This window comes from Armigeres subalbatus, chromosome 2 (assembly GCF_024139115.2).
Source record: "Armigeres subalbatus isolate Guangzhou_Male chromosome 2, GZ_Asu_2, whole genome shotgun sequence".
In the NCBI taxonomy this organism is placed as follows: domain Eukaryota; kingdom Metazoa; phylum Arthropoda; class Insecta; order Diptera; family Culicidae; genus Armigeres; species Armigeres subalbatus.
In genome coordinates this window covers 98,491,816-98,505,938 of record NC_085140.1, presented here as the reverse complement: position 1 = coordinate 98,505,938, position 14,123 = coordinate 98,491,816, and the positions used below count along the sequence as shown (strand labels likewise).

Sequence of the window (14,123 nt, the reverse complement as noted above, 5' to 3'; positions counted from 1 at the left end):
TTATCTGGCGTTCTGATAGAACTGAAAAATCGTTGAAATATTTTTTCGGATGTTCTAGGTCGTTCAAACTGTCCTGGAGTACATATCCTCGAATGTATAAGAAAATATGTCTACAAACAAACGGTTCTAAGCTGGAAGTTATGAGCATGAGCATTATGACCGCACAATTCGTAGTTGCTACTCCGTGATTGATTGAACTTGCGAAATTGTACAGAGAACACAATGAATGGGGCTTGGGATTAGCTACCCATGTACACGTTTCGGGAGCTCAAATATTTAAAGTCAATAACGGCGCCGGCCACGTCCTTACGGTCATATAGGAATGGAAGGATTGTTAGTCCGACTCTCGTTGCTACTAGAGACCGAGTATACCTCTGCATCTCCACGATTGTCTTGGGATCGGATATCGTTTTAGTTACAAAGGATAATTTATCTGGATTCACTTTGGTAAGCGATGCGATCTATGGGATGGGAAATGACACTAATACGAGTTAAAAGTTAAAGAAACATGCACGCCCGGTGGCATATGAAAGCTAAGGAGATTCGCGTTTTGGACGATCGCACGGAAGCGCAGCACTCTGTACTCACTTGTTCGATGGCTACAGCAAACTATTGAAGAACTCGCTTTTTTCGACCGCGCGCGACATGCGCATGAGCCACCGAACACAAGATAGGGGGAAAGACGGCTTTGGCAGGTTCTGTTCTATTATTGGCAGGGGGGTTTTTGTCGACCAAATTTAATGAAATTTGGCCACAATATTCTTTGATATGAAAAGAATGTTTATGCCAAATTTCAGCATAATCAGTCATAAAAAAACCCCTGCCAATAATAGAACAAAACCTGCCACAGCCGTCATTCCCCCTAGAAACTTTATTTCGTTCCCGATGACTAAAACACGCACTGCACTTACTTGTTCAATAGCTACTCTTATTACCGGCCGCGCAATGCAGAACAAATATTTCGGCCGATCGCGTCATCGTTCTGCAGTCCGAAACAAGAAAAATCACGCACTGACAAACGGTTCTAAGCTGGAAGATATGTCCAAAAATATCTATGTAATCATAAGACAAGAATTGATCGAGTTTTGAAGAAACGTAAACTATTTCAGGGTCTCCAAAACGTCCTGGAGTTCAGAACATGTGATATACCCGATCAACCAAGCCCTGAACGACGTATTCGTGCATTGTTGAACATCTTAGCAGGTACATTGAGCGGATATGATTTCACTCATTAATTTTACACGCAGCTACAGGCCTTACAATTTCTCCAAAACATCCTTGAGTTCGATACAGTTCAGAACATGTGATCCTGACCTGAACGATGCAACCGTGCTAGAGCCATAAACCGTTTCCGTTTATATTCTATACCTTTGATTTGACTATTCTAGCAGTAGCCGCTAGAATTGGAAATGAACAAAAAAAATATCGTTTCCTACATCCAATTAGAAATTCTATCAATTGCTTTCTCCCAACTACCACATTGGTAGCTCGTAAACCAAAAGCAACCTCTGCCTGTCAACCTCACCCGATAACTCCAATTAAATTCCGCTTTGGGCTTCCCAGAACTTGTACATTGAAGATGAGTGGCTAGTCCCAAGCAAACATCTGTTGGTTCCCTGTGCAAGAACAGCTGATCTGGTCATAATGGAGTAGCATCTACGGGCAGTCAATCAAGCTCAAGCTATAAGCATTTCCTCAGTTATTAATTGAAAACTTGTCTATGCCCGCCATTGCACGAGTATGTATCTTGTGGGGCAAGTACAAAGGAAATGCTATGCCTAGGGAATCTAGAATGTTTCCGACCTGAAAACATCCTAGACCGGACCGAACCTTACTCACCATCTCCGGATTGACAATCCTACGCTTACGCTCGCAAGGCTAACTGAAGACATCTTATGATCATGGAAATTAGAATTATATGCTTTTTGAACTGGATTTGATACGTATTCCAGAAAAATGAGTTTACATTATTGGATATATTGAGTATATGCCAAAAATAAGAACATAGCAAAAAACCTTGATTGATTAACCTGGCAGATTGCTTAAGCTGAACTCCAAAATGTTTTGGAGTACCTTGAACATCCCAAATTCAAGCAAATTCGATTTGCATGGTGCGTATATGCTTATTGAACCAGGTCTGGTACATATCGATGTTGAGGTCTTTGCAAAAAGCCTTGGTTGTCCGATAGATATTTTGGGTTGAACTTGGTAACGTTTTGGAGTACTTTGAACATCACGTATTCGAGAAAATTGATGCGCATATGGTAGATACCGTAGACTGAAATCGAGACCGTATTGGAGAACCTTGAGCATCTCATATTCTAAAAAAATGATCACTGTCCTTACGATCAAGATGACTAAACTTGATTGAGTGTTCATATTTATTAAAGAATGTGATACAGGATCCTAATATTTAAGTTTAACCTGCAAGCTGTCAGAAGCAAAATTTTTTTCAAGGTTTTGGATATCTAGGTCTTCATGGTATAGTCAAACTTGACCTCCAGTATTATTCCTAGGTAGCCGACATCCTGAAAAAGATTTTTTCTTACGGAACTTCCATAAATTACGTCACGCTTTCAGTGGGAGGGGAAACGATTAAGGGATGACAGATTGAAAATTTATAATTTTTGCGTGACATAATTTAAGGACGTTACCTTGATGTACTCCTTACTTGCCAGGACCCTCAACCAGTAACCATTGATGTTCAATATACAATAACTTTGGTCTCTTTTCACCCTTGTCTCCCACGAGCATGTTCACGTGGTTTATAGACAGTCCCTTAGCATTATAAATGTTAGAACCTGCAAATCTAACATTTTCCCAGCAATATATCATTTTTATTAAAATTTTAGCAAAAAAAAAATCGTCGAAGAAAATTATTCCGATTTTGTCACTGTTCCGATTTTATCAACTGAAACGCACGGACCGTGTTGATAAAAACGGAACATAACTGTATTTACTTAAGGAATGAACAATATCCATCCAGCCGTTTTCGAGTTATGCGGATTCGAACACAGACCATTTCATTTTCATTATATAGAGAAGAAGATATTAGAGAAGAAAACAATAGAAATCCCTTTTTTCAAAAAATCGTCGATGAAATATTTTGAAAAACCCCGTGGCTCATTTCTAATGACCATGCAAAACCTTCTGCGAACAAAAATCAGAAGTACATGAAACATCGATAATAATCCATTTGTTCACACCGTGCCGTGATTGATCAGAACTGGTGTAAATTGCACGATCCAAGTGAATAGAGGTTGGGATTTGCCATCTATTCTCGAAGTACACCTTTCAGCAGCTCACAAATCTAGATAAAAAACGGCCCCGGCCAAGTCCTTACAGTCAGTTGGGAAAGGAAGGGAATGTTAGTGTGTAAATGTGTAAATTTATGACAAATGTCCAGCGTCTGATTTTTAAGAGATTAACGGTGAATCGCATATTGTCAATCATATTACTTAAATGTTCAAGGAAAACAAAGGAATAATAATATTATAAATTAGCAATGATTTGTAATACACTCAAGAATTTTGTAGAACAACGACTTTTAGGGGAAACAGTGTTTCTATGCACTTAAAAACTTGAAAATCACTTTTACATGGTCAAAACGTAAACGGACTGAATCGCAATGTTCACAAGACTGGTAGTGCACACCAAAAGTTTCCGTTTAGAGGTTGTTGCGATGATTTTTAGCATTTATATCTCTGGTTAGATTTTTTTCAAAATTGAAAATGGCCCAAAAACACTATGTCGACCTGAGCCACCTCGAAATTAACTGAAATTTTGACAGAAGGCTTATTTTAGCTTAAGAATTGTGAATCTGTGCTGACCGGTTGAATTTTTGAAATTTTGAAATATTGACGATTGACGTCAAATATTGTATAAATTTAGGCTACATCCCGTGTGGAATTACGCTTATGATGGCGTTCCATTTATGTGCATGGCATTGGCGTACATTTTAGTGGATTTTTCTATCTGTGCACGGAAAGGATGTTTTGTTATTTTGGTAGGGTAGATACACTGAAGCATAGATCAAGGATTAACCAAGAAAAGGGATACAGGGGTCCTTTAAGAATGACGTCCGAGGTTTAGGGAGGGGGGAGTTGGTTTGACAGTACATACATATACTAGGTGTATAAAAAAACTGGTGGAGGGTATCTGAAAATCCCAAAAAATAATGAAGGTCATATTTGAATCCTCCCATAGTCCATGTCACATTTTTCATCAGGGGCGAGCCTGGAATTCAACCTCCGACATCCAGCTTGTAAGGCGAAAGCGGTAGTCACCGAACTCGTCTAAGTTGCCAGCCAAGGTTCAAAATTGATCATAAAGTGATCATTACTATGTGGGAACTATCATTAGGAGATGTTTCGGATTGTGATCAGTTTGGTCAAATAACCGTCTGAATATTTTTCAAAATATTTTTTTTTTTGTAAACTTATGAAGACTGATATTCGAAGCTCTGCAAGCATTGGACTTTTATTCTTTGACACACATAACAACAATTATTCTAGATTTTTTTTTGTTTCTGGAAGTTAGCACTAATTCCCAGTAAAATGTTTTCTATATCTCAGCAAAACTACATTACCTACACGCTTAGACTTCTAAAAGCATTTCTTTAAGCTGAATTGAGTGTGGAAATAAAAATTACGTTTCATTTCTTTTAAGGTTCCCCCAAATACACGCAACGCGATTCTATCGCTGGGCGACTAGGATTTTATCGCCGTTGAAGAGGAAGCGTAAATAAAACATTTCCTGCAGCGACCCAACGATAGAATCACATCGACTAGTTGATGAAATCGCTTAGGTCTTGGGGAGCCCTTATTCGTACAATTTCATAGCTGTCGTAGGTATAGTTGCAACACAGATTTTAATTCACGAGCTGCCGATCTGAAGTCAATTCTATTTTCTCCATACAGGCATCAAAACAAACTCATAATTACCTTTGATAAGATAAATTGCACCGAAAATATCCCACATACTGATATTATCTCGTGGTCATTGACGAAGGTAAGCGCCTATACTACAGCGAATGTAGATAAACGTTCAAATGATCCATTATTGTGATTTTCCACAACGTTGTCGCTGAAACGTCGCCGACAAACGTGAGAGCCGACGAAGGACCGCCGTGAGAGCCGGAGAAATTCTCCTCGCTTGGAAAACTGTGGCCATATCGAGAGCGAGCTTTTCGATTTCCCCTAGTTCCGTGCTGAGGGGCGGCAAGGACTGCTTGATGTTATCGACGGCATATCCACACGCGCGCCGAGCCAGCGAGGATGAATGGAAAGTGAAAAATAACCCAACCGCACACTCCACTCCAACACCACCCACCATCATCCGGCAACAGCGGGATCCCATTGTTTGATGATGACTGTGTGTTTAATTTTTTTCCTTTTAACGTTCGTTATGTTGGCTGGCTGTGTGGATATGCATGAGGAATAGACTGGCACAGGAAAATTCAAGATAATATTTTTTTCATACATCGAGAATTGAAATGCAATGTCTTAGTGTTTGTTTATATGACGAATACAACTATGGAATATTTTAAATTCAATACGTTTCATACAACTAAATTCATTGGTACTTACTATTGGTTTAGCATGTAAATTTTCTATTCTCATTTGTAAGAAAAATACTTTCGAAGTAAACTTCGCCAAATATTTGGGACACTGTGGATCCCAAAACGAATTTTTCGAGGAAGAAATTAGGCTATCTATCGGTCAACCCATGTGAAGCTTTATTTTTAATAGGTCTTTAATATATGAGGGCCAAACCATTATAATAAAAGTTTTTGGCCATAGAATTTTTGCCTATCAATAGGAAATTAAAAAACATTATTCTCCGTCGAATGCACCATGTTGTAAGTTGAGGATAAGTGCCAAAAAAGTGATACGTTTTTTATTTTAACTTCTAAGTCCATAATGGAATACCTTCGAAAAAATACGAAAGTCAAAGAGCAGACTGCTTAGGATATTGTGAAGCAGGTTTTTGTGTGTTTAATGTTCTAAAGTCATGAAATTCTTTTGTCATGCCTTATCTAAAATAATCTGTAATCCTTAATCCAAAGATACGCTGTGTTAAATTTGGATGGACATTCATGGCTTTATTAGATATCGGAGTTTCGTGGTTCCATGAATAGAAACAATTCAGGTTTACTAAAAAAACTCACTCACAGTTACAAACAGTATTTTTGAATTAGAGACTATTGAGCTTCGTAAAATAAATCTCGAAGAGAGTTCTCGGTTTCACGATGGATTCTCAGAAGTAAAATGCTAATCGCTGTATTGCGAGAACAGTTTCTTCAAACCAGTATTGACAAATTCATTCTGAATAACTAGAATGTATGGAACTTGAAAATTGTTTCTTTCTCTAGAACAAAAACTGCTAGCTATCTAAAATAATGCTGAGATTGGAATTCTTAATTTCTCAACATTCCGAAATGATCTCTGTGGTTTTGAAGACTTTAATTATTTCTAAGATATTTATCAACATCCAGAGATATTCAATAGATGATCAAGAAATCTCTGTTCTATTTCGATATGATAATAACGAAATCCATTCTAATCGAAATTCCTGTAGCTATAATTGAAATGGCATCTACCTATTTGAATCTCAGGGTTCATACAAAATAACCAAAAAGGGAACGTACGGGGAACAACACTGGAAAATACTATACACTATGTTAGTGTAAAAAAATACAGTTTTTCTCGATTCTCGCGATTTCTACGGTTTAGCAGCCACCCTATGAATGTCCTATATTTTGGGCAAAAAAAATCTGCTCAGCAAAGTTTTGCTTTGTAGCCGCACGGCCAAGGAGGGCCCCAAACTATTGCGCCAGGGATATTTAAATTCTCAAAAATTCAAGTCAGTCTGTCAATAAATGCACATCAAAGAAACAGCAGCACGTGCACTAAAAATACACTGGAGTATGAGTAGCTTATAGAAATAGCTATTTCAAAATTCAATTTAAAAATCAATTTTATTCGTCTAAAAAAGTAGAAATTTTTAAAAAGCTCTTGTTCACTGGGTGGGTGGGTGGTGCGAAAAAAATCAAAGCCAACATTTTCTATTGTGTCGGAGCCATTGATGATTGTGGTTATGATCATTTCTGATCTTAAATTGAGAAGTATTATTATTATTATTTGGGAAAGAATAAAAATAAACTTATTTTGTGTTTTGTATTATTTGTAACAAATATTTTCACATTAAATTTCGAGTTAGTAGTGTAGAGTTGTGATAACATGCAACAGATTTATACAGATTACCTAATTTTTATGTTCATCGCATTTAAAGCCGCTTTTGCGTGGAAGAAACTAAAAGTAAATATGATGCAAAAAGTCCATTGAGTAGATCCTCCTTTCTCCAGGCAAAATGCCTTTTCTGTATTCCTTCATATTTTCCGTGATTGATTTAGATGTAAAAAAAACTAAACCCAAAATTATGTAGATTAGGAGAAAAAAGTATTGAAATAGCAAACAGGAAGCTGCGAAAAACTGAAGTTTTGATGAGACGTCCACGATTTTCGAGGTAAAACGCTCCAACGGCTCCCATATATCATAACGAGAGACAAGAACGCCTGAAGCACATTGTTCCCTAATAATGGCCAACAATCAGGCGTTTCCCGCAACAAGTTTTCCGACAACAGTACACCACTACTTTTTTGAAGTGTTTGCCCTCGGAGCAAAATGGCCAGTCATAAATTCACTTATAAAATCTTTTGTAGGACATGTTTGAACGAATGTTTCCATTAGAATTAATTATTAGTTATTCATTATTTATTTGCAATGGAAAAAATGAGCAATATCCTTCCATTTTCATTTAAATTTAACGATTTGCGGTTCTTTCACATCACTCGTGAGATTTTCGTTCAATTCATTAAAATAAAACAAACAACCATGCGTTCACCATTATTTCACATGCAATTGAGTCATTATACACCACCATTCCAGCGTTTCGCACAAGGCCCATTTTTAAAATAAATTTTAAATGCGTTAGAAAGTCACAAAAATCTTATTGATTTGATTAGGAGATCATTGTGGAAGCCTCATGATATACGAATGCAAAAATGATAACTTGGCTTAGAAACCTCGCAGTTAATAACTGTGGAAGTGCTTAAGTGAGCACTAAGGCGGCTCTGTCCCAGTGTGGGGATGTAATGCCAATAAGAAGAAGAAGAAGAAGAAGAGCAGTAGGTTTCATCAACTCAAATTAATGTTATTTTCACTCTACCAGGACTATGGCTTCCTCCACGGGACACCACACGTTGGGTAGATGCAGCTTTCTTTGTTTTATATCATTCATAAAAGAGAAAGAGGGAAAAGGACCTACTTGTGAGTTAAAAATCTGAACTACGAGCAAAACTTTATGTATGCCCCCTCCCGGCTAAAACCGGCCCTTTACTTAGTAATTGATGTTAAGTTTTTTTTTGCTTATTTTGTAGGTTCTTAATGTTTCTGTGTAGCTCTTCCTTCATGCATGAAGCAACAGACTGGCCCTGAAAACAAGAACTTGTCGATTTTTACGGCACCTTTAGCTGGAATGTTTCCATTAGAATTAATTATTAGTTATTCATTATTTATTTGCAATGGAAAAAATGAGCAATATCCTTCCATTTTCATTTAAATTTAACGATTTGCGGTTCTTTCACATCACTCGTGAGATTTTCGTTCAATTCATTAAAATAAAACAAACAACCATGCGTTCACCATTATTTCACATGCAATTGAGTCATTATACACCACCATTCCAGCGTTTCGCACAAGGCCCATTTTTAAAATAAATTTTAAATGCGTTAGAAAGTCACAAAAATCTTATTGATTTGATTAGGAGATCATTGTGGAAGCCTCATGATATACGAATGCAAAAATGATAACTTGGCTTAGAAACCTCGCAGTTAATAACTGTGGAAGTGCTTAAGTGAGCACTAAGGCGGCTCTGTCCCAGTGTGGGGATGTAATGCCAATAAGAAGAAGAAGAAGAAGAGCAGTAGGTTTCATCAACTCAAATTAATGTTATTTTCACTCTACCAGGACTATGGCTTCCTCCACGGGACACCACACGTTGGGTAGATGCAGCTTTCTTTGTTTTATATCATTCATAAAAGAGAAAGAGGGAAAAGGACCTACTTGTGAATTAAAAATCTGAACTACGAGCAAAACTTTATGTATGCCCCCTCCCGGCTAAAACCGGCCCTTTACTTAGTAATTGATGTTAAGTTTTTTTTTGCTTATTTTGTAGGTTCTTAATGTTTCTGTGTAGCTCTCCCTTCATGCATGAAGCAACAGACTGGCCCTGAAAACAAGAACTTGTCGATTTTTACGGCACCTTTAGCTGGAAGCTGTCTTTGAGGACGAAAAATATATCTTTGAAATTCCAATGCAACCAATTTCCGAATCTAAATAGTAGGGTAAAACGTCATATCGTTGTGGTTAGTTCCTAATGTTGCGGTAGTGTTGAAGTAGTCTATTCTGGATATAATAGCATTCAAAACAATTATGGGTACGCTAAAACTCTTCGGATTAACGACTAGAACAGCTTTTGTTTGACAAAATTTCGTTCAAAATGATGAAAAATCAACATTTTTCGTTAAAAATTTGAATCCTTTGAGCCTATTATTGCGGTAGTGCTAAGGTCCTATTGTTGCGGTATCGCTCTCCATAAGAATTACATGCAATACCGCAACAATAGGACTGACCTTCAAAAAGTATCGCAACGATAGGCAACTGCGTCCTATTATTGCGGTAGTTTTTTTTTATTGAGATAAAAACAAAACAGCATAAGTTCAGCACAATTGACGTAATATTTACGAAACTATAGTTAAGGAGCATCCTATTCAACTACTACAATGTGTAAATCGACCAACACGTAATTTTTGAAGAATTTTTCAAATCAACTTTGTTTTATCACGGTGCTTAACCCCTCCATAATAGGTCGTTTTACCCTAGTTGGTAATTTGCAAGATTTTTAAATAAAATAATAATAATAGTTGGTAATTTGGTAATATGTTGAGGAACACATCCACAGAAGCAGTTGTGGTTGACTTCTTTGGAATTCATTTGGAATTCGTTTTGAGTTTTATATTTGCCTTTATTAAACTTTATGTATAATTTCCGAAAACTTTCAAAGATACTGTAATTTGTTAAAAAAAAACAGTGGAAACAACATCCAGTCCCATTTTTAAATATCTATGCATGTTTGGCTCGATGCAGAAAAAACAACAAAAAAAAACATTGGAGACGAATAAAGAGCTTATACAGCCACAAATAGACTTCTTCAGCTAACAAACTTGCTTATTCAGCTTAAATTGTTTGTTGGGTCTGTTGTTTTAAATAAGGGTGCTAATAAGAATAGTATTCACTGCTTGATTATCAAACACCTAGCCACTTTTAGTGATGAAAAGGGCCAGCTAAAATAATTTTTATCCTAAATGATAGCACGTGGGAGCACTATCATCTAATAACTTCAACCACGTAGATAGTTAAATTAAGGTATTGAAATATGGAAATATGGTAATATGGTAATAGTAATAATTATTATAAATATGTTAATAGTATAAGTAATTAAAACGAGATTTTTGTGAAATGTTTTGGACTCATTCTGTTAATTCTCAAAAAAGAAAGCGTGTACGAAGAAATATGTCGTTATGAACGTAATTTATCAAATACGCTTTTTAAATATCACTAGGAGAAAGTACCAATTCTCTTGTAAGGCCAATTGGAAAGACGTTTGCATTTAAAAAATGGACAAAAAATACCGATTTTTCTTGGGTTTACTTTCACCGCCACTGACGAAACTACCCATGCAGCATCAATCATAGCAACCCACGAGTCTGCAGACAAAATTTGACAGCTCTATTAGCCGAACTCTAACCGTGATGGCAAAAACAGTGAAGCAACTCTGTTCAAAAGTGTGCGCGTAAACGGCACCCCGCCGCGTCGAGATCGGACATAGTGCGGCACTTTGTGAAAGCCGGATATGCCCGTTCCGGTATCTACAACATCTTGGCACTATTAGACAACAATAAGAGCATTGAAAGAAAGTTCGATTCCGGACAGCCGACGACCACCATCCGAAGAAAGACCGTTTTTTAATGCAAACGTTAAAGTAATGAATATTTACTAAATATATAAAACGCGTATAAAGTTCGAAGGGTATACATTAGTAGGCTCTTGCTTGATAATTGGTACTCACTAAATATAAGAGCTATTATCACAAACCTTGTAATTACTATTTAAAAGTAAAATAAAGTAAATTTCTTTTATTAGCATAGCGATTTCTATTGTTCGCAAGGATAATTCCTACATTGGCAACCAGACGCTAAACTTGAATTCTTTTAATGAATTGGTGCCATTTTCTGGTTGTTTATAATTATTACTGGAGAATCTCGCCTAAATTAACGGGTCGAATGCTCATCAGATTTAACTAAAATTTGGGTCAGTTTTCAGAAACAGATAATTTGGCTCATGATGTACATTTAATTTGTGTCCTTTTATTAAACTTTGGGTCATGAATTCAGATAGGCAAAACAGGCCTTTTTGAACGCTTTGCATGGTACGAAGTGGTTTTTTTTTCATCCAATTTGTAATCAGCGTCAGAGCCGGTTAATAGTGTTTTAACAAATTTTACAAAAATTACAAGCAAACTCCAACGCTGGCCATCTTGTTCGTAGTTTGCACTAAGATCAAATCGCAAATCGCGTTTGCTTCATATTATCACAATAAATACATCCTCACGCTCTGTTTCAAAGTATATTGCTGCCAATGAAGTCGAGAGTTATTTACATGTCACGATTTCATTTTTTCCAAAATTATACCAAATACTGTATACATTTGCTCTTTTAGTTACAATTATATAAGTAGTGAAAAAGTTTCTACAGTGGTGAACATTTTAAATTTGTTATGCCATACATCATAAAGAGGATAAACAAACGATCCAAAAAAGTAAGTACAAGTTTGCTATTCGTTCACTGTGACCAAAATTTAATCACATTTAAGTTGCTGCAACCAAATCTGTTCAAAATGTGTTACTTGGGTTGGCAAGGACATTGATGGTGCTCAAGTGTTTCGGCTATTGTTTCTTCAAAAATTTAAAATTCAACGCAAAAAATATGTTCAAAAGGAAACTTGTATTTTAAATTGTGTGATTGGATCTATTTTTTTAAATCTTTATTTTTGTGATTTTTTAAATAATAATAAGTTTATCACACGGAGACGAGCCAGCCTAGGGCTGAAAGTGTCCTTAATAAAGACAATAAAAAAAGAAGTTTATCTCAAATTTTTGGATCTAAGTTAGTTATGTTCATGAGCGGTGTATTTTTGTTGATTTATGCTAATGTTGCTAACAATGGACGCAGCTTGCCAATACCGTATTCAACTTTATCATTCGCAATTTTTTTATAATGCGAAAACGGTAGACAAATTCCATATTTGAAAATATCTCGGTTAACCCTTAAATGCGCAATGTTGTTTTAAAACAACAAACCGAAAATACGTTTAATTTTAATGATTTCAATGATTATTTACGTTAAAAATATTTCCGACGACGATTTCTAAAAAAATCGCCTTGCGCCTTTAAGGGTTAAACTGGTTTGAAATAGGAAATCAAAATCGTTCCTATAAAAACGTGCACCAGTCTAATGAGGAATTGGTTGAGCAATGATAGAGGCCGTGGTGGGCTCGCTGAAATATGACGATTCAAGGGGTGGAGGGTGAGATGAGGTCTCTCTGGTTGAGACATTTGTGATACGTATTAATGAATGCGATTTGTTTTCCAGAAAATGTCGACCGATGAATGGTAGGTAGTTTCCGCGGAAACGTACGCCCCATTCCAGATAGAAATGATTGACTGACTCTGGAGATGCGCCTTCAGGTGATGGGAAGCAAAATAGGCAAACAATAGAAACTGTACTTCTTGACTTACATTTTGTGTGTGTTTCTCTGTGTGGGTAACGACGACGGCCGATGTGTGGGAATCCGAAATCCTTTCTCGTTTAGAAAATTTTCGCTAGCTGCCTCTCCTGCCTGCTCCGCTCGTGTCCCGTCTCGTTGCCTCTATGGTAATCCTATTGAGATGGCTGAAAATCCAATTTCGCACTTTAGCAATAGTAGGTTACTTCAATTTTCTCACAAAATAGCTTTTGGTTGAACTACTTCAAATTTTTCTTTTCTTTAGTTGGAAAATACACTTCGGTTTTTGCTCCGTTCCTCCGTCTACTGCAATATAGGTAATGAGCTTTTTTCCCTCACGTCACATGCCCACCACTCACTGGCAGCAAAAAAATTTTCACACCTACGGAGCACTTCTTTTCTCTGAAATTTTCAGCCGAATTCCGAACCTAAATTCGCCTAAATATGCTTCCGAATGATGGTTTCACCAGGTTTTTCACTATTCCATTCGATTACCCAACTGCTGAAAATGCGTTTTCAGGATTTTCAGCAGCAGGATCGGACATCGAAGCTCGACGACGGAAAATCAATCTCTTGCCCCAATCCCTTTAGATGTGCCAATTCGTCCCGGGAAATCTCCACCAAAATGAGTCACCGTACCCGCACGAATTCTTACGTTTTCGTTCGATTGCTGGACAAATTTTCCACTCAAACTAGGAAAAAACTAGGGATAACTTTTCCTCAAACTTCTTTTTTCTCTGGTGCTGGCTTCTGCTTGTTCCTGCTGCTCTTCTTCAGAGCCCGTTCCGGATCGAAAGTGGTACGTGTCCGACTGCCAGCTTGGTCACCGATCGTTTGCGAAGAGGGACACGATATGGAACATTTTCTTTATACGGCAAGTTGGCTTCCATTCGGAAGCGCAGCGAAAGCTCTTCCAGTGTGCGCACCCCTTCGAATTTTCCAAGCTGGGGAAAAACCAAGGAAATGAGAGCAGTTGTACCGAAGTGACAGTTGTTCCTTGGGTTAGGTACTACATACACAGAGTGAAAGATTGGTGAGAATATTCCATTTGTATCGCGCACGGGATGTGCAACGCGTTGGAAAATGTGATAGGGGAAGTCCTGGATGGGTGGGTTTGGAAAAATGACAGAAATGTGATGAATCAGGTGCATTTCGTGGAAAGCAAAAGTGGGCGCATAAACAGGGATGAAGGAACTTGTTCGAAAAAAGCTTCAACGT

At 37.2% G+C, this 14,123-nt stretch overlaps 1 protein-coding gene across 3 annotated transcripts in view; it reads right to left on the bottom strand.

Annotated features, from left to right (window-relative positions):
* Window positions 1-13,757, bottom strand: part of LOC134210300 (vesicle-associated membrane protein 2) — an 88,648-nt gene extending 74,891 nt beyond the window's left edge. The window contains exons 1-2 of one of the 3 annotated variants that reach the window (XM_062686346.1): window positions 13,545-13,757; window positions 12,919-13,072 (exon numbers count right to left, since the gene is read on the bottom strand). Coding sequence is in view for 1 of the 3 variants with exons in the window: in XM_062686347.1 (XP_062542331.1) it covers window positions 12,919-12,920 (2 nt within the window). In the remaining 2 variants the exon portion in view is untranslated. The remainder of the gene's footprint in view (window positions 1-12,918; window positions 13,073-13,544) is intronic. The other 2 variants (XM_062686345.1, XM_062686347.1) reach the window with 2 other exon arrangements.
* Window positions 13,758-14,123: the final 366 nt, after the last annotated feature.